This window comes from Anabrus simplex, chromosome 14 (genome assembly GCF_040414725.1).
Source record: "Anabrus simplex isolate iqAnaSimp1 chromosome 14, ASM4041472v1, whole genome shotgun sequence".
Classification (NCBI taxonomy): domain Eukaryota; kingdom Metazoa; phylum Arthropoda; class Insecta; order Orthoptera; family Tettigoniidae; genus Anabrus; species Anabrus simplex.
This window is the reverse complement of record NC_090278.1, coordinates 96,312,824-96,335,666: the sequence shown is the minus strand read 5'-3', so window position 1 is coordinate 96,335,666 and position 22,843 is coordinate 96,312,824. Positions and strand designations below refer to the sequence as shown.

Genomic DNA, 22,843 nt, shown 5'->3' with positions numbered 1-22,843 from the left:
AACTAGAAAAGCAGCTGGAATTGATAAGATTTCTGGGGATATACTAAAGACAATGGGTTGGGATATAGTACCATATCTGAAGTTATTTGATTATTGTTTGGTCGAAGGAGCTATACCAGATGAATGGAGAGTTGCTATAGTAGCCCCTGTGTATAAACAAAAGGGTGATAGACATAGCTGAAAATTACAGGCTAGTAAGTTTGACATGCATTGTATGTAAGCTTTGGGAAGGCATTCTTTCTGATTATATTAGACATGTTTGCGAAATTAATAAATGGTTTTAATAAATGGTTAACAAATGGTTTTAGGAAAGGTTATTCCACTGAAGCTCAACTTGTAGGATTCCAGCAAGATATAGCAGATATCTTGGATTCAGGTGGTCGACTACTGGCAAAAATGAGTGCAACTGGACTAGACAAAAGAGTGACTGAATGGGTTGCTATATTTCTAGAAAATAGATCTCAGAGAATTAGAGTAGGCGAAGCTTTATCTGTCACTCTAATAATTAAGAGGGGAATTCCTCAAGGCAGTATTATTGGACCTTTATGTTTTCTTATATATATATAAATGATAGGAGTAAAGGAGTGGAATCAGAGGTAAGGCTTTTTGAGGATGATGTTATTCTGAATAGAGTAATAAATAAGTTACAATATTGCGAGCAACTGCAACGTGACCTCGATAATGTTGTGAGATGGACAGCAGGCAATGGTATGTTGATAAACGGGGTTAAAAGTCAGGTAGTGAGTTTCACAAATTGGAAAAGTGCTCTCAGTTTTAATTACTGTGTTGATGGAGTGAAAGTTCCTTTTGGGGATCATTGTAAGTATCTAGGTGTTAATATAAGGAAAGATCTTCATTGGGGTAATCACATAAATGGGGTTGTATATAAAGGGTACAGATCTCTGCACATGGTTATGAGGGTGTTTAGGGATTGTAGTAAGGATGTAAAGGAGAGGGCATATAAGTCTCTGGTAAGACCCCAACTAGAGTATGGTTCCTGTGTATGGGACCCTCACCAGGATTACCTGATTCAAGAACTGGAAAAAATCCAAAGAAAAGCAGCCCGATTTGTTCTGGGTAATTTCCGACAAAAGAGTAGCATTACAAAAATGTTGCAAAGTTTGGGCTGGGAAGAATTGGGAGAAAGAAGACCAGCTGCTCGACTAAGTGGTATGTTGTATATAGGAAAATATTTAATACTTATTTCCATGTATTCAGTACAATGCAAGTTGTTGCCATTTAAGTTAAAACATTTTTTAAATGTGAGACAAGTTTCGCCTCTTACTGTGATGCATCTTCAGTCACTATCAAAACGTTAATATTTTTGTCAGGCATCAGGTTAAAATTATCCCAGAATGTGTTTGATGATGATTATAGGTGAGATAAAAATTTTACAGTTATTGTAAAAATGTTCATGAATGACTAAAAATCTAATATAATGATAAACTCATGTGTAGTTCACTTGATGAATAGGACGTTATTTGATGGTACAGTAGCATAGATGATGGCTTGAAGCCTTAGTCAATACTAGATATCTAACACATAGTGGAAGGCATATATTAAAAAAAAAAAAAAAAAAAAAGTGAGGATATACAATACATTCAAATGATATTTAAAAACTAGTAGATTCTTAGGTAGTACACTTAAAGATGGAGGTGTTGTATAATTATAAGTGACAGTTGATGGCTTAAAGCCGTAGTCAATGTTTGAGGTATAAGTACAGGGAGAATAATTTAAGTGTTCCGACTTCTTCTTGCATGCCGTGGGAAGTCCCGAGCGATCGCCATATGGCTTCTGTCAACACGGCGATAAGAAGGGTTCACTGCAATGCGCAGCTGTTTAGCTCTCTGTCCCTCAGTTTTTTAGAAAATATTGGGCTTTTAAGGTGTGTTGTGAGGTAATTATCGCGATGGTTAAATACACTATAGAGCAAAGAATATTTTTGGTCAAGTGTTATTTGCACAAGAAGAAGAAACCAGTTAAAAGGTGCCTTCAAAAATTCCGTAGACAATTTCCCGGTGCGACAGTACCATCAAAACGTTACGTGGATCAGCTCGTTTACAAGTGGCGTAGTACTGGTTCTGTAATCAATAAGAAAAAGAAGCGAAGGAGAACAGCTCTCACACAAGAGAGGTTAGAAGATATACAGGCAAGACTCCAGGTCAGTCCACATAAGTCGCATCGGAGATTAGCTCAGGAAAGTGGCATTTCACCTTCTTCAGCACGTAATGCAACAAAATTGTTACGTTTACGATCTTATCGGACTCATTCAGTCTATAACATACTGCCTACAAATTTCAATGCAAGAATACGATTTTGCAATTGGCTAATAAATAGTGTCCACGACGGTGTTGTGGATCCGAACTTTCTTTTTATGAGCGACGAAGCCTGGTTTCATTTGAGTGGATATGTCAATTCACAGAACAATATAATCTGAGATACAGACAACCCGCACATTTTACAGCCGAGACCTCTGCACGATGTGAAGGTGGGTGTGTGGTGCGCTATCAGTGCCCGACGAATTATCGGTCCGATATTTTTTCAGGACACGATTACTTCTGACCGTTATATTCACAACATTCTGGAACCATTTTTTGCTGAACTGACTGAAGAAGAGAAAATGTACGGCTATTTCCAGCAGGGTAGTGCAACGGCCCATACGGCGCGTAGCTCTATGCGACGGTTACGGGAAATGTTCGATGATGATCAGATCATCAGTAAAGGCTTATGGCCCCCTCGTTCGCCTGATTTAAGCACATGTGATTTTTATCTATGGGGAAATCTTAAAGGAAAAGTTTACAGGAATAATCCTCGAACTGCAGAAGAATTAAAAACTGAAATTAGGAACATTGTGCGTTCTATCGGTGTCCATGAACTACAAACTGTGTTTCGAAATCTCATTACAAGATGTGAAGCTTGTATTGCAGCTGAAGGAGATCACTTTCAGCATCGTCTGTAAATACTGGTGAGTTCAGTTTGATTTCCTAGTTGATTTATTTATTTGTTTATATATTTATTTATTACTGGTGAATTCAGTTTAATTTCCTAGATGATTTATTTGTTTATTCATTTACCTATTTGTCCAGAGCATCTATGTAGCCAGCGAGTTCAGTTTCATTTAGTTTCTATAGGCGTAATCTTGCCGCTTCTTTAAGCCGACTATGCCTGCTTGTCATGGCGGGCACTGCGCTCGCTGTCCCCGCTTCCCAGCACGCCTAATCCTCGGCACTCCACTCTATACTTTCAAATTAATCACCCTGTAAAATAACATGCTAATGTATAGTGAATAAATATGAAACAAAGTACATTGTTGAATATAAAATATAAAGGAAAAACATTCCAATGTATTGTATATCCTCACCGAAATGTTTTTTTTTTATTTATTTTTTTATATGTCTTCCACTATGTGTTAGATATCTAGTATTCTTCTTGTCGTGCGGACGGTTAAGATAAGGCGTGAACGAGACCAGTGAAATGAGGACATGCAAAGGGGGTCTGAGGGTGTAAGCCCCCAGGTTAGAGCCGCAAAGCGGCATTAGACCTCTAGTGGAAAAACCAGTGGTCGGGACTGGTTAGGGCAGAGCCTGGACAAGACTACTGATCATCCTTCATCTGTTCCATTTATTGTGCTGGGATTGGTAATGGAATCTCATTAACATAACTGACGGAATGACGCCACGTGCCACTTTACCTTGGCCAATAGGAATGCAAGTGGCTACTTCAATGAAAATGGCTTGTAATGCTCTTTATTGGGTTACAAATGTAAATACACTTCTGGGGGCGGAATTGTGTGTGGGTGCCTGGACATCGCACTGCACACATCTCTCCTCTGAAACTCATTCCAAGTAAGATTTCAGTAATTTCTACTTACTTATAATGTTACATACATCTTGTGACCTGGTGTCTATTTTTAATGAACATTTAATCCCAATTGCGTTACGAGGTTTTGACCTGAGTAGAACTTAGACCTTGCTGAATAGGACACGAACAAAACATGGAAGATGTCCTTACTTACTCCATAAGAGGCGTTTCATAACTTCCCAAACTGCGACATACCAAACTGTCAACCACTCCGCCCATATCACGGATCACAGGAACATTAAGTAGATGTTCCAACACCCTAGTTCCAGTAGCTGAATGAACCAGAGTACAGTTGTTAAATAGTGTTGTATACATAATCATGTGTCAGTGCCTTGCTGATTAATTACCATTCCGTAACCTCTTTTTTATTCAAATCTAATTTTAACTATAATTTTATATTTATTGCGCATGTATGCCACACAATAAATAAGGTGCTGTGACTAACGACAATGTTTGCTGGTTAGTGCCACGCAAACCCATCATCCATCAGAGCAAAGCTGAAAACACCGCGGTGAGCAGACAACAAAGGGGGAGGTGGCATGATGTCAATGTTGAAACGATAACTGCGCATCTCTTGTTCTCTCCCGATTCCTGACAGTATTGGACGTGTGCTCAAGGCCTTTTCACGTTCTTCCCTTTCCTCTGCCAATACTACAAACCTCTTCCACAGAGGATGGTTGTCCAGTTGTACTTCCTCCTAAATCAATACGTAAGGCATATGCTAGTGGCACCAACAATTCGAGTTTTACCCCAACAAACTCAGTCAGCTCCTATTGTACGATATTCTTTTCTTTTGTTATGCACATTTGTGTGCACTTCTTATATTGTTAACCCTGGAGAGGGCGCGTAAAAACAACCCCGTGAGGAGGCGCGCATGGTGTTTTAGACCGGGTCAGGAAAAAATAATTAAATTAAACATAATCTATTTTTAATGTTACAAAACTAGTAAATAATTTTGAAGCAACTTGTAAATAATATTCAAAGGTATTTTGACAATGTAAAATTGGATGTTAAACAACTGACATTTATTCTGCGTCATCACTTGACTCTTGACTTTTCGTACTGCACCGAACACGTCACTGCCAAGTGTTCTTTGCAGATATGTCACGGCACCTAGTATTGGTTTTTCAGTTTTTTCAATTGCAGTAGGCGCATCTTCCACGTCCTTCTAGTTCTTGTCGAACTGCAGAGGGCTGCTCTACTAACATTTGATGAATGTTCCTTTTCTAAAAGTCTTTTGATTTCTCTTTCCCTATTTCTATCCCTGATGTGTTAGACTTCAGTATATATGAAGGCACACTATTTTACACGAAATTAAAACAAAACTGACACATTCTTACCATATTAACTGAAAAAGGAAAATAAAACTTACCACATAAACACGTACACGTCATTGGGCGCGCCAGGAGTTTTAGGCCGGGTCCGTCAAACAATGCACTCAAGTTGAAACTCAGGAGCATGGGGGGTGAATTGTTTACGCACACTGATAGCGGATGAGTGCAATGTAAGGTACTGAGGCAATGGAAGCTAGCAGCCCGCTACGTTAAGAACCATAAACATTTATCTCTGAACCCACTCGAAAAGACCGTGATGTGCCCTCTCCAGGGTAAATAAACAGAGTTCATAGAACACACTAGGTAGTAACTCACTTATTTACTGGGAGTGGCAAGAATTATCCGGTGAAAAATGCCAATATAAGAATGGGTTCATGATGAGTAAGCTTCATAGGACGCAGAAGTTATATAGAGATGAGAAAATTAGCAAGGTCTATCAAGACAGAAAAATTGCTGCATTAATGTACATTTTCCAAACCATATCAACACAAGAAATTACTTGAATATCACTTCCTAGCATAAAAATTTAATATTTACCCAACCTACTTTGGTTTCTTTCGTTTCCTGGCAAACACGTGAAGTATGTAGGGGTGTAGAGCCTTGATCTCCTCAATCGGAGGTAACACACAAGGAAACCTTACATACAGCTGACATTTGTGATCAAGTGTACTTTCGAGCTTTGTTTGCGCTTCCTCTTTGCCCAAATCTTCTTCCACAGCATCCGTCTCTGTGCCTGGAGGCCATACGTCCGGCTCCGTGCCTGGAGGATATAACACCTCCGTTGTATACTGTTTATTTCGATTCATGTTTTTAAGGCAAACTCACAGGAGGAACTACGAACTGCAAATAAAAGCACCCAACAAAATAATGAAAAATAACTAATATTTCCAGGACTAATTTAATTCTGTACCAGATAATTGTAGTCGCCTAATGCCAGCTTTACAAGCTCCAAATTGACATAATTATTCAAATATTTTAAAAATCAAACTATAAAATAGCGAACACACACAATTCGTATTCAATCGTTCCGCAAAACTGATGCTACTGGCGTGAAGAATTACTGAATAGAAAACGCAATTTTACCGACAATGCTACCGCATTCACTCTCAGGCGATTTCTTGCAAACAAATCTTACAAAATGCTGTCTTAAATGAACGATAACTGTGATGCTGCCGTTCAGAGTTTCCAGTTTGTTTATCTGGCTAATAGGTTAATGTTGGTCATTTTAATCGCCATACGCCATTATGATTTGTTTCCAAGCAGGGTCATAAACCTCGGGCGAAGTCGAAACAATGATAGAATTCGCCAATTATCAGCGTGTGAACTGCTTCTTTGCTGATTACAAGGAACAGTTGACCATTAAGACATAGCTCCTTCTTCATACAAACGTCACCAAATCACACCAAAGAAAATAAGAGAATCATCACACCAAATCACACTAAATGTACGTGCAGTTGGTACTGAGCTACTATCTTTTGTTAGCTACAACCACCGCCGTCTCGATCCTCTTATACCCACTACCCCCAGTTTAACGCAGGAAGGTGCGAATACTATAGTTCAGTGGCGAATACCAATATTTCTTCAAGTCGCCGTAAAAGTGCAGTAGTACACGCAAAATCTTCGCTGTCAGTGTGGGTTTAACACTGTGTTATTGGTGCATGAATGTGTGTGAAAAGCTGAGTAAACGTGTCTGGTCACTTCCGTTCGTACTAGAGATATTTTGTATGGAACTACGAAATGAATTAATCATGTTCTGCTTATAGATATTTCAAAAGTGATTTTAAGGTGTTCTTGTTTTTTCCGTTTGTGCAAGGTGTGTAGAACTGAAACATCAGATCCCTTCCCCGAAATATTCAACTGTTGTGTACAATTTTGCCAATGTCGGCAAGGTAGTTTACAGCCCGAAAAGATACAACTCCATGAAATACCGTCTAGAAGGGAATTAAGAGAAACGGCTGTCGGCTATATCTACGCAAGGACCTAATAAAGGAAGCAATTGGATATCCTCAGATTACTCACGCATCTGTGCCTTTACACCTTATTTCAGAAGGTGATGGAGGGTCAGTGGCACAGGCGGCAGCCTCTCACCACTGGGTTCCGTGGTTCAAATCCCGATCACTTCATGTGAGATTTGTGTTGGACAAAGCGGAGGCGGAACAGGTTTTTTCCCGGGTACTCCGGTTTTCCCTGTCATACTTAATTCCAGCAACACTATCTAATATCATTTTATTTCATCTGTCATTCATTAATCATTGCTCCAGAGGAGTGCGACAGGCTTCAGCAGCCGGCACAATTCCTATCCTCGCCGCTAGATGGGGGATTCATTCATTACATTCTTGACCCGGTAGAATGACTGGAAACAGGCTGCGGATTTGTTCTTTCAGACGGTGATTTAAGCCATGGAAGATAGTGGATTTCTTGTGATAAGAACTGTGACGGACAATCACAAAATAAACCTCTTAATGTTTAGACATTTTGGACAACCTGAAATATCCAGACGATAATATCCCAATCAAACTAGAAACAGGAAATCAAATCCTAATTTGCAGGTACTTGGTTCGCGTTGTTGAAGAGAAGATGGAATGTGATATTTGCATCAGCAACATTTCACTGCCTAGAGCTTCGACACCGCTAAATGGAACTGATTATGCATCAGGACAGAGGAGGAGTTCGATACCCGAAACCTCGTTTTGTTGTTCTGGTGAAGCATCTGCAGAAGTTCGTTTAAGCTGCTGTGCCCTATTGTCGAAGGCCTTCAAACGCACGAGCGTAATACGAGGACTTGCGAAGTCTTCCCTTTCAGAATGTAATTTTATTACAGTGTGAGTTCAAAGAACATCAACAAACTGTTAGTGATATTATCCTAACTAAGTTCGTAAGACCTCTATTAACTGATACTGTGTTGGCAAGAACACAAAAAGTACGGTACCACTCATAGCAGACTACAGTCACAAGCCGGAGTCATGCAAGTTTGGCAAAGTCCAGTGGAGGCCAAAGTGAAAGCGCAGGATCTATCCGTGCATGTTAATGTCTAGTGAACTTCGTCTCGTGTTTCATTTTCTTTTTTTCACGGATAGGTTCGAATACATATAAGAAGATAAGTGATAGAATAAGCATACGCACAGCTTATTATCAATATAATGTGAAGGCTAAGCAGGGCTGAGTAGCTTGGACTGTAGAGCTGGCTTTCTAAGCCCAACTCAGTCCGGTGGTATTTGAAGGTGCTCAAATACGTCAGCCTCGTGTCGGTAGATTTACTGGCACGTTAAAAAACTCCTTCGGGAGAAAATTTCGGCCTCTTGGCGTCTCCCAAGAACCGTAAAAAGTAGTTATTGGGACGTTAAATCAATAACGTTATTATTTGTGAAGGTGCGGACTGAATTTGGCTTATTAATAAAATGTTTCATGTATCTGCAGATGCCCAGAAAATGTTTCCATGTATCGTAACAACTATACCATTAAAAAGTTTTGGTTACCTCGTTTAGTTTCCCTTCAGACGAGGAATTAAAACAAAAATGGATTTGTCATTTTAAACGGGATAATTGGTAACCTGGGAAAGATTCAGTAGTATGCATAAAACATGTCACACACGAAATATTTTCAATAGGGGATAACATTTGTGATACCGTAGTAAAGTCAACGTAACTATACTACCACATAAACGTAATGAGCTTCTCCCTGATGCATGTCCAATTATTTTCCCAAATTTGCCAAAATAGTTGTCATCGAAAAGTGTTGAAAGAAGAGATCCTGAATGTATAAGCCTGGAAATGTAGAGTATAGGGTAAACAAGAAGATGGATGATATGCCAAATGTAACCCTTTTACTCAAAATTCACGAAGATATGAATGTCGCTGTATATGTTATGTTATCAGGTGTCGGTGAAAGAAATGACATCTTTAGCAGATGGTAAAATATCAAAGACCGGGCGAATTGGCCGTGCGGTTAGGAGCGTGCAGCTGTGAGCTCGCATACGGGAGATATGGGTTCGAATCCCACTATCGGCAGCCCTGAAGTTGGTTTTCCGTGGTTTCCCATTTTCACACTAGGCAAATGCTGGGGCTGTACCTTAATTAGTGCCACAGCCGCTTCCTTCCAACTCCTAGGCCTTTCCTATCGTTGCCATAAGACCTATCTGTGTCGATGCGACATAAATCCACTAGCAAAAAAAAGTTCCTACAAGTCTCGTTTCTATGTCAAGGAAAGGCTACGAGAATCTATGTTAAATCTAAAGATATATTGATTGGATTTCAAATGCCAGATTATGAAAAACAGTCTTTATATTGAGAAGTAGGATACGGTAATGAAATCAGAAAAAATTATTTGAGGTACCGGTATATGAACTTGACCAAAAGGTAAACCAAATTGAAAACAATGGTACAAATGATCATTTAGGAGCTTTATTCCTATTAGAACAAATCGAATCCTACGGGAAGAAAAAGTGAAATACGGATAAACGACGCTAAAAATTTGCGTCCTCTGTCATAGGAAAGCTCCTACCGGCTACAGATTTGAGATCCTTGCACTGCCTAACTGCACGACATCAGAAGATGTTGAAAAATTACATAGGATTTTCTAATGGCGAAACGGGCATGATAACGCTCTCCAAACAGTGGCTTCAATACGAATGTCGCAACATCAGATGTGTACAGGAAAAGATACGATCGCTGATAATTTAAAATATAGCGATTAAACCCAGAGTTCTTTTATGACCACAATCGCTAATACACTCAAGCAGAATTAGAGAAAACGGGATGAAGTGACAAACTCGCTACCGTAAAATGGGGTGAATAGGATCACTTTCACGAGGAACATTAACCTACCAACAGAAAGAATACAGAATTATTCTCCTTTTTTTGTTTCAGTACATGAGTCCTACTATGTTTTATAACTTTATCCACAAATATTCTAGAATTCCTTCATATTTCCTTGACTTTAATCAATTTGTTAAGTGATCCTATTGACCCCTTGACTGGGGTCAATAGAATCGGGCATATTAATATGAAAGTTATTCGATTCACATCAAACTGGGGTCAATGGGATTTATTATATGATAGTTAAAACACATAAATATATTTTCTATTATAGTTTAATGTTCTGAAATAACTAAAACAAAACTGATTAGGGTAAAAAAACATTGTTGTCAAAGTAAAAAATATCTGTGAAAATTGTAGCAAGAATAGTGCCATCATAAATAACATACATACATACATACATTATCATTATAGACTGTTATGCCTTTCAGCGTTCAGTCTGCAAGCCTCTGAGAATTTACTAAACGTCGCCACAATCCTCGATTTGCAACTAGTGTTGTGGCCTCATTTAGTTCTATACCTCTTATCTTTAAATCGTTAGAAACAGAGTCTAACCATCGTCGTCTTGGTCTCCCTCTACTTCTCTTACCCTCCATAACAGAGTCCATTATTCTCCTAGGTAACCTATCCCCCTCCATTCGCCTCACATGACCCCACCACCGAAGCCGGATTATGCGTACAGCTTCATCCATCGAGTTCATTCCTAAATTAGCCTTTATCTCCTCATTCCGAGTACCCTCCTGCCATTGTTCCCACCTGTTTGTACCGGCAATCATTCTTGCTACTTTCATGTCTGTTACTTCTAACTTATGAATAAGATATCCTGAGTCCACCCAGCTTTCGCTCCCGTAAAGCAAAGTTGGTCTGAAAACAGACCGATGTAAAGATAGTTTCGTCTGGGAGCTGACTTCCTTCTTACAGAATACTGCTGATCGCAACTGCGAGCTCACTGCATTAGCTTTACTACACCTTGATTCAATCTCGCTTACTATATTACCATCCTGGGAAAAAACACAACCTAAATACTTGAAATTATCGACCTGTTCTAGCTTTGTATCACCAATCTGACATTCAATTCTGTTGAATTTCTTACCTACTGACATCAATTTAGTCTTCGAGAGGCTAATTTTCATACCATACTCATTGCACCTATTTTCAAGATCTAAGATGTTAGACTGCAGGCTTTCGGCACAGTCTGCCATTAAGACCAAGTCGTCAGCATAGGCCAAACTATTTACTACATTTCCACCTAACTGAATCCCTCCCTGCCATTTTATAACTTTCAGCATATGATCCATGTAAACTACAAACAGCAAAGGTGAAAGATTACAGCCTTGTCTAACTCCTGTAAGTACCCTGAACCAAGAACTCATTCTACCATCAATTCTCACTGAAGCCCAATTGTCAACATAAATGCCTTTGATTGATTTTAATAATCTACCTTTAATTCCATAGTCCCCCAGTATAGCGAACATCTTTTCCCTCGGTACCCTGTCATATGCTTTCTCTAGATCTACGAAACATAAACACAACTTCCTATTCCTCTCGTAGCATTTTTCAATTCCTTGGCGCATACTGAAAATCTGATCCTGACAGCCTCTCTGTGGTCTGAAACCACACTGGTTTTCATCCAACTTCCTCTCAACGACTGATCGCACCCTCCCTTCCAAGATGCCAGTGAATACTTTGCCTGGTATACTAATCAATGAGATACCTCGATAGTTATTGCAATCCTTCCTGTTCCCTTGCTTATAGATAGGTGCAATTACTGCTTTTGTCCAATCTGAAGGTACCTTACCGACACTCCACGCTAATTTTACTACTCTATGAAGCCATTTCATCCCTGCCTTCCCACTATACTTCACCATTTCAGGTCTAATTTCATCTATTCCTGCTGCCTTATGACAATGGAGTTTATTTACTATCCTTTCCACTTCCTCAAGCATAATTTCACCAACATCATTTTCCTCCTCCCCATGAGCTTGACTGTTTGCAACACCACCATGATGATTTCCTTTTACATTAAGAAGATGTTCAAAATATTCCCTCCACCTCTCCAGTGATTCCCTGGGATCTATTATGAGTTCACCTGAATTACTCAAAACACTATTCATTTCCTTTTTCCCTCCCTTCCTAAGATTCTTTATTACTGTCCAGAAAGGTTTCCCTGCTGCTTGACCTAGCCTTTCCAGGTTATTACCAAAATCTTCCCATGACTTCTTTTTGGATTCAACAACTATTTGTTTCGCTCTGTTTCTTTCATCTACGTACAAATCCCTGTCTGCCTCGGCCCTTGTTTGGAGCCATTTCTGATAAGCCTTCTTTTTACGTTTACAGGCTGCTCTCACTTCATCATTCCACCAAGATGTTCGCCTTTTCCCATCTTTACACACAGTTGTTCCTAGACATTCCCTTGCAGTTTCTACTACAGCATCCCTGTATGACACCCATTCACTTTCTATATCCTGAACCTGCTTACTGTCTACTGTTCGAAACTTCTCACTAATCATATCCATGTACTTCTGTCTAATTTCCTCGTCCTGGAGATTTTCTACCTTTATTCGTTTGCAGACAGATTTCACTTTCTCTACCCTAGGCCTAGAGATACTCAGTTCACTACAGATCAGATAGTGGTCTGTATCATCGAAAAATCCCCGAAAAACTCGTACATTCCTAAAAGATTTCCTGAATTCGAAGTCTGTTAAGATATAGTCTATTATGGATCTGGTACCCCTAGCCTCCCATGTGTAGCGGTGAATAGCCTTATGCTTGAAGAATGTATTCGTAACAGCTAAACCCATACTAGCACAGAAGTCCAGCAAACGCTTCCCATTCCCATTAGCTTCCATATCTTCCCCACATTTACCAATCACCCTTTCGTATCCTTCAGTTCTATTCCCAACTCTCGCATTGAAATCGCCCATTAGCACTATTCTATCCTTGCTGTTGACCCTGACCACAATGTCACTCAATGCTTCATAAAACTTGTCAACTTCATCCTCATCTGCACCCTCACATGGTGAATACACAGACACAATCCTTGTCCTAATTCCTCCCACTGACAAATCTACCCACATCATTCGCTCATTTACGTGCCTAACAGAAACTATGTTGCGTGCAATGGTATTCCTGATAAAGAGACCTACCCCAGACTCTGCCCTTCCCTTTCTAACACCCGTCAAGTACACTTTATAATCTCCTATCTCTTCCTCCTTATCTCCCCTTACACGAATATCACTTACTCCTAGCACATCCAGATGCATCCTCTTTGCTGACTCAGCCAGTTCTACCTTCTTTCTTCCATAAGCCCCATTAATATTGATAGCTCCCCATCGAATTCCATTTCGTTCGCCAAGTTGTTTCCAAGGAGTCCCTCGCCTGTCAAATGGGAGTGGGACTCCATTACTCCCATAGGTCCGAGGCTTGCTTAAAGTGTTCTGAGCACGGTAAATTCATGAAGCAGGATGCTGCCCTACTTGCACATAGTCCAAGTGAGGATCTCTCCTCTGACGGGTTATGGACCACCGGTGAATTGTATAGTCCTAGCCGCCTGAGCACAAGGAAGGCCACGACTCAGAATATGTCCGAGATGCCCACTCCCATTCCATAGCAACTGGTATTCCGACTCTCAGGACCACTTACTAGGCCACTCAGCCGTTGCCCATGGTTCACGAACTACGACGTGACTACAGTAACCCACAAACATGAACCATGAACCACAAACATGAAAAATAAAATAATAACAAAAATGCTATTTATAGTACATAGTTCAAATGTATTGTAATGTGTATGTAATGGCAACAACATATATGAAGGAGAAACATTTGTTTTTGTTTTATCAAGGAATGACATTCTATGAAAGCAGAGTCTGAGAGTGCACATTGAATTTCAATTGGCCCCTTCTCATTATATGTGGATTGTCCATTTTTCCTATTACTTGAGTATAGGAAAATTCACATGTCCGCAACATCAGGAAAAGTGTAAATGTAACCAGGATAATCTCGAGTAACCTTCGGCCTCACAAAATTGGCCACAAATCGATCCTTCTCTTTCTTCTCTAGAACTTGACCAATAAAGGAGTGACTCATACTGGAACTAGTGCCTGGTTTATTGGTCAGAAAGGAAACCAGTAGTCAGTCCCCATTTTCAACTTCATCAGCAGGAACTTGTATTATGTTATTTGCATTCCCTTCTGAATTCTGTTCATGCAAACGAGGTTCGGAAATGTCACTGTTAGCTGCCGGAACATGCACTTCACATTGAGATTCACTCACGTTGGGATTTGAGGATGAGTCACTCTCACCTACAAGTCACGCTTTTGTCTGGAGCAATATCCAGCTTCTTCTTTTGCTTCTGCACTACGTTCTCTTCATATCGCATGCCGGGTGCTCATTATAAAAGCCTCGAAAGAATCGTCCAACACTTCTCTGACGTGATCAGGATCATTTACCCCCATCATCAAGTGGCAACACTTTTAAAACTCTTCCCCAAACTGCTTACTTGCAGCTCTTCTGCTAACACCTTTCTTATTAATTGCATCCTTAGCCAAATGTATGGTATCAGGATCATGGTTCTTGTAAGCCCTTGCATATGGATCTCGTTTGTAAGTTCTTGGCATGGTGATCCTATTCACCCCAAACAAGCGTACAAAAATTACAAAGCGAGGTTAACCTAAATTCGAGAAACTCTAATAGACATACAATATTGCCTATTTCACACATGATTCTGGAATATATTTTCAATACAAAATACCAACTGTGATTTCGGGGAATCTAATAGCTTCTGAGATTCAGACAAAGTTATTTCACTCCCATATATTGTCACAGTGACACAAATGGCGGGAAAATGTGCAGGTGTCACGACAGGCAACCCCCACACATGAAATTTACTGGATTCCAAGTAGAAGAAAGCATATGATTGTATAAACATGGAAATCTTTAAAAATAATGTCGTTTACTCCTTGAAAAGTGAAGGCAATAACTTTATGATCCTATTCACCCCAATTTACGGTACGTACAGACTTCTCTGCTTCTTTCGTGAATTACTTTCGTTTAGACATACTGTACGTTGTAGAAAGTAAGTCATACAACTGCTCTTGGTCTATTTTATTATCTCACATCTGTTTGGTGTCTTCTGAAATTACTAGTTTTAATTAATTTTTATAGTTTTTCCTACTGGAACGTGTTACAATGAGCGGGCGAGACAGCTCAGTAGAGAACTCTAGCGGCGCTTGTCGGAAGTATCTCGATGCCGAGTCTTGTGTTCTGTATTTCCCGGCCTTATGTATCTCGTAGGTAAAGGTCCAGCGTAAAGAGGATAGAATAGAAGGGTCCAGCGCGTTGCCTGCGGTATGCAAGGCGAAGTGTGCGCTAGTTCCGAGCATAAAAACCGTCCCCAACCAGGTTCGCAGTACCGCCGCCAGATGTCTCGACATCGTGCTATAGTTTGCATGTGCTGTAGTGTATTAACAATATGGAGAGAAGTGTTTTTAATACGTTTACATATAAATTTCACTGATCGTTAGTGTTCAAATGAACTCAAAGTAGATTTAATAAACACTATAGGCCTAAAATATTGTATATCGCACTATAAGTCCAACTCGTCAAAGAAAGGAGAACATTGGAGTTTTCAATCGTTTCCTGCCGATCCAGTTTTAAAGGAGAAGTGGAGAATAGCTCTATTCAGTCACGCGGGGGGGGGGGGGGGGGGAGGATATTTTTTCTTTTTGTTTTACGTCGCACCGACACAGATAGGTCTTATGGCGACGAAGGAATATGAAAGGCCTAGGAATGGGAAGGAAGCGGCCGTGCCCTTAATTAAGGTACAGCCCCAGCATTTTCCTGGTGTGAAAATGGGAAACCACGGAAAACCATCTTCAGGGCTGCCGACAGTGGGATTCGAACCCACTATCTCCCAGATGCAAGCTCACAGCTGCGCGCTCCCAACTCGTCCAGGGGAGGGGGGGGGGGGGCAAATTAGGTTCCCTTTGGTCGCCTGGGATGTCATCCAGAGTCTTTAATTTACATTTTAATTATCAAGACTTCAGATTATGGGCTACAGATTCATTAGATCACTTCACTGCCTCCAACTTCCGCACCAAAAGACACTTAAGAATTATGTCGGCTTTTCAAATGGAGAAACTGAATAACATCCCTCATTAAGGAAAGGCTCCATTACAAAGCCATGAATTCGACATGTGTGGAGGAAACGTTATGATCCCTTATCATAGATGAAATGGCTATCAAGCCCAGAGTACCCTATAATCGTAATCTTGACCAAGAACAGTTTTGGAATTATTTTATGAGACGCTTGAAGGTAAGCTAGCTAATCAATTTGCAATTATTGTATTTTATTTTAAATGTACTATTTTTAATAGACCTAAGATATCTGCAAGTTTTATATTATCTTAGATGCTGTTGATATTAAGAATGACACCATGCCTTTTCAGAGAAACCTCTCACTCTGGAGTTGTTTTCCTTGGCCATGATAGGTAGTTATCTTGTTCGAGTTGCGGAAGAAAATTCCAAATGTGAATCATGCTTGGGACAGATATCCTCGGCCACTACTGACAGTATCGGGTGAGTTGGTCATGTGGTTAGGGGCGCACGGCTGTGAGCTTGCATCCGGGAGATAGTGGGTTCGAATCCCACTGTCGGCAGCCCTGAAGATGGTTTTCCGTGGTTTCCCATCTTCACACCAGGCAAATGCTGGGGCTGTACCTTAATTAAGGCCACAGACTTTTCCTTCCAACTCTTAGGCCTTTCCTATCCCACCGTCGCCATAAGACCTATCTGTGGCAGTGCGACGTAAATCCACTGGCAAAAAAAAAACTACTGACAGTCCACTGATGTACCTCATTAGGATGAAAGATCGTGAAGCATTACGCTACCCCTCAAGCAAATTTGTGTACTTTCTGCAAAATATTTTGAATTTTACGTGTCACTCCTTACGTCGTCTGGGCAATACAAATTTAGTTTAAAACCTTAAGGTTTTTGTTGTTCCAATGTTCATTGAGGAATTCAGATGTGATGAGAATGATCAGAGAGCACTGACTGTAACTCTCATTACAAAACATTTAAAACCAATACACGACAATGAAGCTCATAAAATTACAGATGCTTTTGACTTGGAAAAGAACTTCAGGACAAAGCATTTAAGTTGGAAGATCTTAAAAATGTGAGTGATACGAGCAGTGATCATGGCAAGTCATTTTAATGTATTGCTTTCATTATTAATTGCACTTGATTCGCCTAAAATAATTCCAAATATCACTTACTTTACATCCAATCACTCTAAATCACATTTAGGTGGTCCTAACTTCATTATTTGTAGTTTTTTACGGCTTTAAAAACCAACATGTACTATTAACTGAATGTATTTAGCGCGAACAGCATAGCACAATGTCGAGACCTCTAGCGGACGTTCGTAAAACTACTTGTGACCCGCATTTCTATTGGTCCACTTTCCGGCCTTGTATATCTCGTAGGCAACACTTCGCTATAATACAAGGCCTTGAAATGCACTCATGAAAACGGGTGGAATCCCAGTTCACCATTCTGCCACTGGGATCGCGTTGTTGCCCCCTTGTGTTCACATGACCGTATACAGTATGTCAATAAGTAAACTGTTTCCTAAATAAACTGAGATGAATGTTTTTGTGAGTACTGACAGTACTTCATCGGCTTGGATATGTCATTGAAGTTCCAAAACTTTCCTTTTGAGAGGATTCTTATCAAGTTGGAAACTTTCTCTCTTCTGCTAGAGTGGCTCGAAGGAATGTTGTCTACTACAGGTCTCACTAATTTTTGGAGTAGGAAAAGAGGTGATTTATTGTATTTACACTTTCTACACTTAATTTCACTGATGAACAGGTCTTTCGAAAAAAAGTACAGTTTTTAGTGACACTTTTCGGGGCAAGTACTGCACAGCAGAGGTGACACAGACAATGATTTCGGGTATCTGAGGGCTCCTCGATCTTGAAAACGAATAAGATACAATGTTGGAGTTTGAGTAGCTTGAGAATAGATAATATGTTCTAAGCAGTTTTAACAGTCCTTTTGTTCTAAGTATAATGCTACCATCGTTACAGAAATACTAGGCATTTTAACGGATTATCTTCAAACAAATTAATCATATTTATATAATAGTAGCCGACTCTCCACAACCAAGTATTGTTCAAGCAGATTTGATGTAATTTACCTAGCAAGGGTTTTGTAATGATAGACATTATGTGCTCAGGAAGCTGCAGAATTCGCACATATTCACGAATTTCATGTGTTCTATATTTTTCACCCATATGGGACTCTCTTGATTGCAGTAAACTGGTTCGTACAGTGTGGGTCTTCTCTTAATTCTACAGCTCAACAATGCCATGTTTTGATGCCGCAATAATCCTAGTATGGAGCGTTGTTTTGATTGCGTTAAGGCATGACATTGCCGTCCAGTGTCATCGTATCCCGCTTTGCGCCTTAGGTAGTAGAAGAGGAGCTCGATGTCGTAGCTCGTTAGGTTACTTGTCAATACAAATGTATACTTATGAGGTATTTTACGCAGGCCACATTGGATTAGGTAGTCAAGATCAATGCCTGACAATTTCCCTCGTGAATCTTTTCACTTTCTCTGAATGCATTTGAATTTTGTTAATATATGAAAGGAAATCATTTATTAACGAAGTGAGGCACTCATCTTCAGTGCTAAAAAATGCTAGTTTGTTCTCATTCTTGGAATATGTAACATGCACCGTGCTACAGACGTTATGCGCAATGAACCATTTTATAAAATGCTCCATAAAACAAGTGGTTTCTTTTAAACTGTCTCTGTCTTTAATGCTCTCGGGACAAACCAGATACATACTTCTCAAAACAGAGATTGTTTCAGGAGAAAATACAACATTTTTCACTCTTGCTACATTAATTCCCTCCAAATTTGTTGGGCAAATTACTTTTCAGGTTAGTTTCCCTATTGGTTTAATAATTGAAGATTTATGTGTTTGAGGAGGCCTTTCAAATGATCGCCGGACACGGTAGCATTGATTACGAAAGAAGTCCAGTGACAAATTTTGGGAACAGAGGCTAGTTTTATCAGCTGGAAGTCGTATCTCTTTTTTTTTCTTTTTTTTTAAAAATCCTATTTGTTCAGGGCGTCGACCCAGAGATATCTTTTGCCTCTACTTGCACAATATGTGAGGAACCTGTGTGTATTTTGTAAATGGTGGAAGTGTAAAGTGTTGAAAGTGAGGAAACGTTAAGGACGACACAAACTCCCAGTCCCCAAGCCAAGGATATTAATCATTTACAATTAAAAACCCCTGACCCGGCCGGGAATCGAACCCGGGACCGCCGGGTGGCAGGCGGACGCATTGCCCTCTACACTGCGGGGCCGAACTGCGTAATGCTTCCTCTGCATCCAGTGAGCATCCATGGGAATCTTGTGAAACGAAATTCCACTACCTTTAATTTCTATGAATAAACCATGACTGGAATTGCAAGTGCTTAACATCAGACAAATGCACACATTAACAAGCAACTCACTTAATAAACACGTTTCAAGACGCGAACCTGCTAACAGGGGGCAAAAATGTGATCCTAGTGGCCCGGCATTGAACTTCAATGTGACCACTTTGATAGAGTCTTACGGGCTCTATTTCAAAGCCTTGTGTTATAATGTAGGCAATGGTCCTGCATCATAAACGAAAAATGAAAGACATATCTTCTAGTTAAGACATTTTCTTCAGATTTCCATGATTTAATAAACACAATCCAGAAATTTCTGGGAAAGGCACGGAGAAATAATAATAACAACAATAATAAATTGTGGAGCTAATAGCACAATAGTAGCCAAGCACAAATTCGTAGAGAAATCTTTTTGCTATTTGCTTTACGTCGCACCGACACAGATAGGTCTTATGGCGATGATGGGACAGGGAAGGGGTAGGAGTGGGAAGGAAGCGGCCGTGGCCTTAATAAAGGTACAGCCCCAGCATTTGCCTGGTGTGAAAATGGGAAACCACGGAAACCCATCTTCAGGGCTGCCGACAATGGGGTTCGAACCTACTATCTCCCGAATACTGAATATTGGCCGCACTTAAGCGACTGCAGCTATCAAGCTTGGTCGTAGAGAAATCTAAAAAGAAAACTGGTAGAAGTAGTCCACTGAATGCAAGATGCAATACAGTGCATTCATGAAGAGATTTTGTGAGGATAAGAAGGCCTCTTATGACAGACAGGCAGGTATTACCGTGGGTGTATTCTTCGTCTGTGTCCCCCACCGACATTGGGTAAGGGTGTGAAGTTGAAATTAGTATTCAAGCTTGAATATGTATGAGAAAACGGAGATTGAGTGTCTGATTAGCTGCATCCTGAAGATATGCAAGAACTAGGTGCCTATTGCATGGATGGATATTTAGCAATGAGATTATAACAAATCTGACCAGATTCTCAATTTGTAGGGTGGGGAAACAGTGAATAGGTGGGCGTGGTTGGTGGGTCGGTAGTGCGAATTGGGTCTATTAATTCCGGGATGATTTGAAGGAGGTGTGGGACGTCCTTTGCATCGGTGAGAATAGACTGGATGGTTACCCCTGCAGGTGTTACACGGGGAGGGGTTAAAGGTTGTTGGGGCACTTGGTGGTGACATCATGATGTATTGTGAGCAACTGCAAAATGACCTTAATAATGTTGTGAGATGGACACCAGGCAATGGTATGTTGATAAACGGGGTTAAAAGTCAGGTTGTGAGTTTCACAAATAGGAAAAGTCCTCTCAGTTTTAAAGACTACGCTGAGGGGGTGAAAGTTCCTTTTGGGGATCATTGTAAGTACCAAGGTGTTAATATAAGGAAAGACCTTCATTGGGGTAATCACATAAATATGATTGTTAACCCAATCGCATCATTTGACGACCCTAGCTCGTCATAGTTACTCGTGGCATATGAATCAAATGACGAGCTCTGCTCGCGGCGATGCACAGCTGTGCATCAATTCATATAGTTCAGTCAATAACCCACAGACGCCACTTGTATGCATTCTGAGCTGAAGTTTACACATGTGGCTTCGGTTTTTTCCCTTTCACCAGGTTCTCGCACACTTCCGGAACAAGAGATAAGAGAATCTTTCTTCACATAATTTCGCTCATGTCAGTTGCCATCATGGCGTCAAGCAGATATGCTGGTGTTGATGAAGAAGGAATACGAAAGCTAATAGATAGTGTTTTAGAGAGTGATATTGAAGGCAGTGATGTTTGTGACGACGAAATAGACCCTGAAGTCCTTAGTTCGAGTACTAGCGATGCGTATAATAGTTCTGATGACACGGAAAGTGAAGCAAATAACTACGGTGTGCCGAGTCTTTCGAAACGAGCTCGTACCTCGGCACAGACTAACTTGACTGACTGGAACTGGACAAAAAGTGACAATAAACCTGTTGTACATAAGTTTAGTGAATACAGTGGGGTTAGTGAAAATTTATTGAAAAAGTTTGATACGCAACCACTATCTGAACTCTCAGTTTTTTGTGAATACATGAACCCTTTGTTTGACAATATATCTGTCGAGACAAATTCATATGCAGCAAAACAGTTGAGCAATCCTGACAGAAAAAAGTTGAAAGACGATGACAAATGGTTTGAGACTACACCCGACGAAATTAGGGCATATTTTGCGTTAGTTATACTAATGTCACAAGTGCGAAAGTCAAGAATACAGTTATACTGGAGTAAAAACAGGTGTATAAACACTCCAATTTTTCGTGAAACCATGAGCAGGGGAAGATTTATTATAATTTCACGATTTTTACATTTTGTTGACGATGAACAAGTCGATAGTAGTGACAAACTAAGAAAGATTAGGCCTATAATACAACATTTCTGCTCCAAATTTTCAGAATTATATTTACCTTCACAAGACATTGCTCTAGATGAAAGTCTAATGAAATTCAGAGGCCGCCTTTCTTATGTCCAGTGTAATAGGTCTAAACGTTCTAGGTTTGGAATAAAAATTTACAAAATTTGTGAATCAAGTTCTGGCTACTGTCTGTCTTTCAAAATTTATGTAGGTGATGATGTAACGGATCCAAGTCTGCCAGCGAGTACAAACGTCGTGCTCAACATGTGTGAACCCTTGTTAGGCCGAGGACATACATTGTTTTTAGATAACTGGTATTCTTCCCCAGATTTATTCAAAAGGCTACACGACAAGCAGATGAATGTAATTGGAACTGTTAGACAGAACCGAAAAGACATGCCTCGCGATATCAGTAAGAAGAAACTAAAACGTGGAGAGTATGAGACGTGGGCTGCCAACAGTATGTTGTGTGTGAAGTGGAAAGATAACAAGGATGTTTGCTTTCTCACCACTAAACACAAATCAGCTGACATGACAGGGACAGGCAAACTCAGGCGAAAGAGAGGACAAACTCCGAGGGAAGAAGCGATAAAGCCCAAGTGTGGCCTTGAATACCAGAAGGGGATGGGTGGTGTTGACCTTCAGGATCAGGTTACAGCTCTGTTCCCCGTCATGCGACGCACAGTGAAAGGATATAGGAAAATATTCTTTTATCTCCTAGATATGTGTATTTTCAATTCCTTCACTGTGTATCACAAGATCGCTGCTAACAGAAAGACGAGCTACACAGACTTCCGAACTAGCATTGCGCAGCAGCTACTAGAGACTGTTCAGTTGCCGGAGTACTCGGTTCGAGGTCGACCTTCAGCGAGCACCACCCCAACCAGATTACAAGCTAAATTATGGGCCCACTTTCCCATGCGTATTCCCCCTACAGAGAAGAAATCAAAAGTCACAAGAAGGTGTGTTGTGTGCTACAGCCGGGGTAAAAGAAGC

General features: G+C 40.3%; 2 protein-coding genes across 5 annotated transcripts in view; one reads left to right on the top strand and one right to left on the bottom strand.

Moving 5' to 3' along the window:
* The window catches only part of LOC136885295 (uncharacterized), a 31,609-nt gene extending 25,057 nt beyond the window's left edge, over positions 1–6,552 (bottom strand). The window contains exons 1-2 of one of the 4 annotated variants that reach the window (XM_068230391.1): positions 6,205–6,552; positions 5,742–6,035 (exon numbers count right to left, since the gene is read on the bottom strand). In XM_068230391.1, the coding sequence (XP_068086492.1) occupies positions 5,742–6,001 (260 nt within the window). In that variant the 5' untranslated portion in view covers positions 6,002–6,035; positions 6,205–6,552. Of the gene's footprint in view, positions 1–5,233 lie in introns of all 4 variants that reach the window. The other 3 variants (XM_067157803.2, XM_068230390.1, XM_067157805.2) reach the window with 3 other exon arrangements.
* LOC136885539 (uncharacterized) overlaps positions 1–22,843 on the top strand; it is a 392,796-nt gene that overhangs the window by 236,848 nt on the left and 133,105 nt on the right. The gene's annotated exons all lie outside the window — the stretch shown is intronic.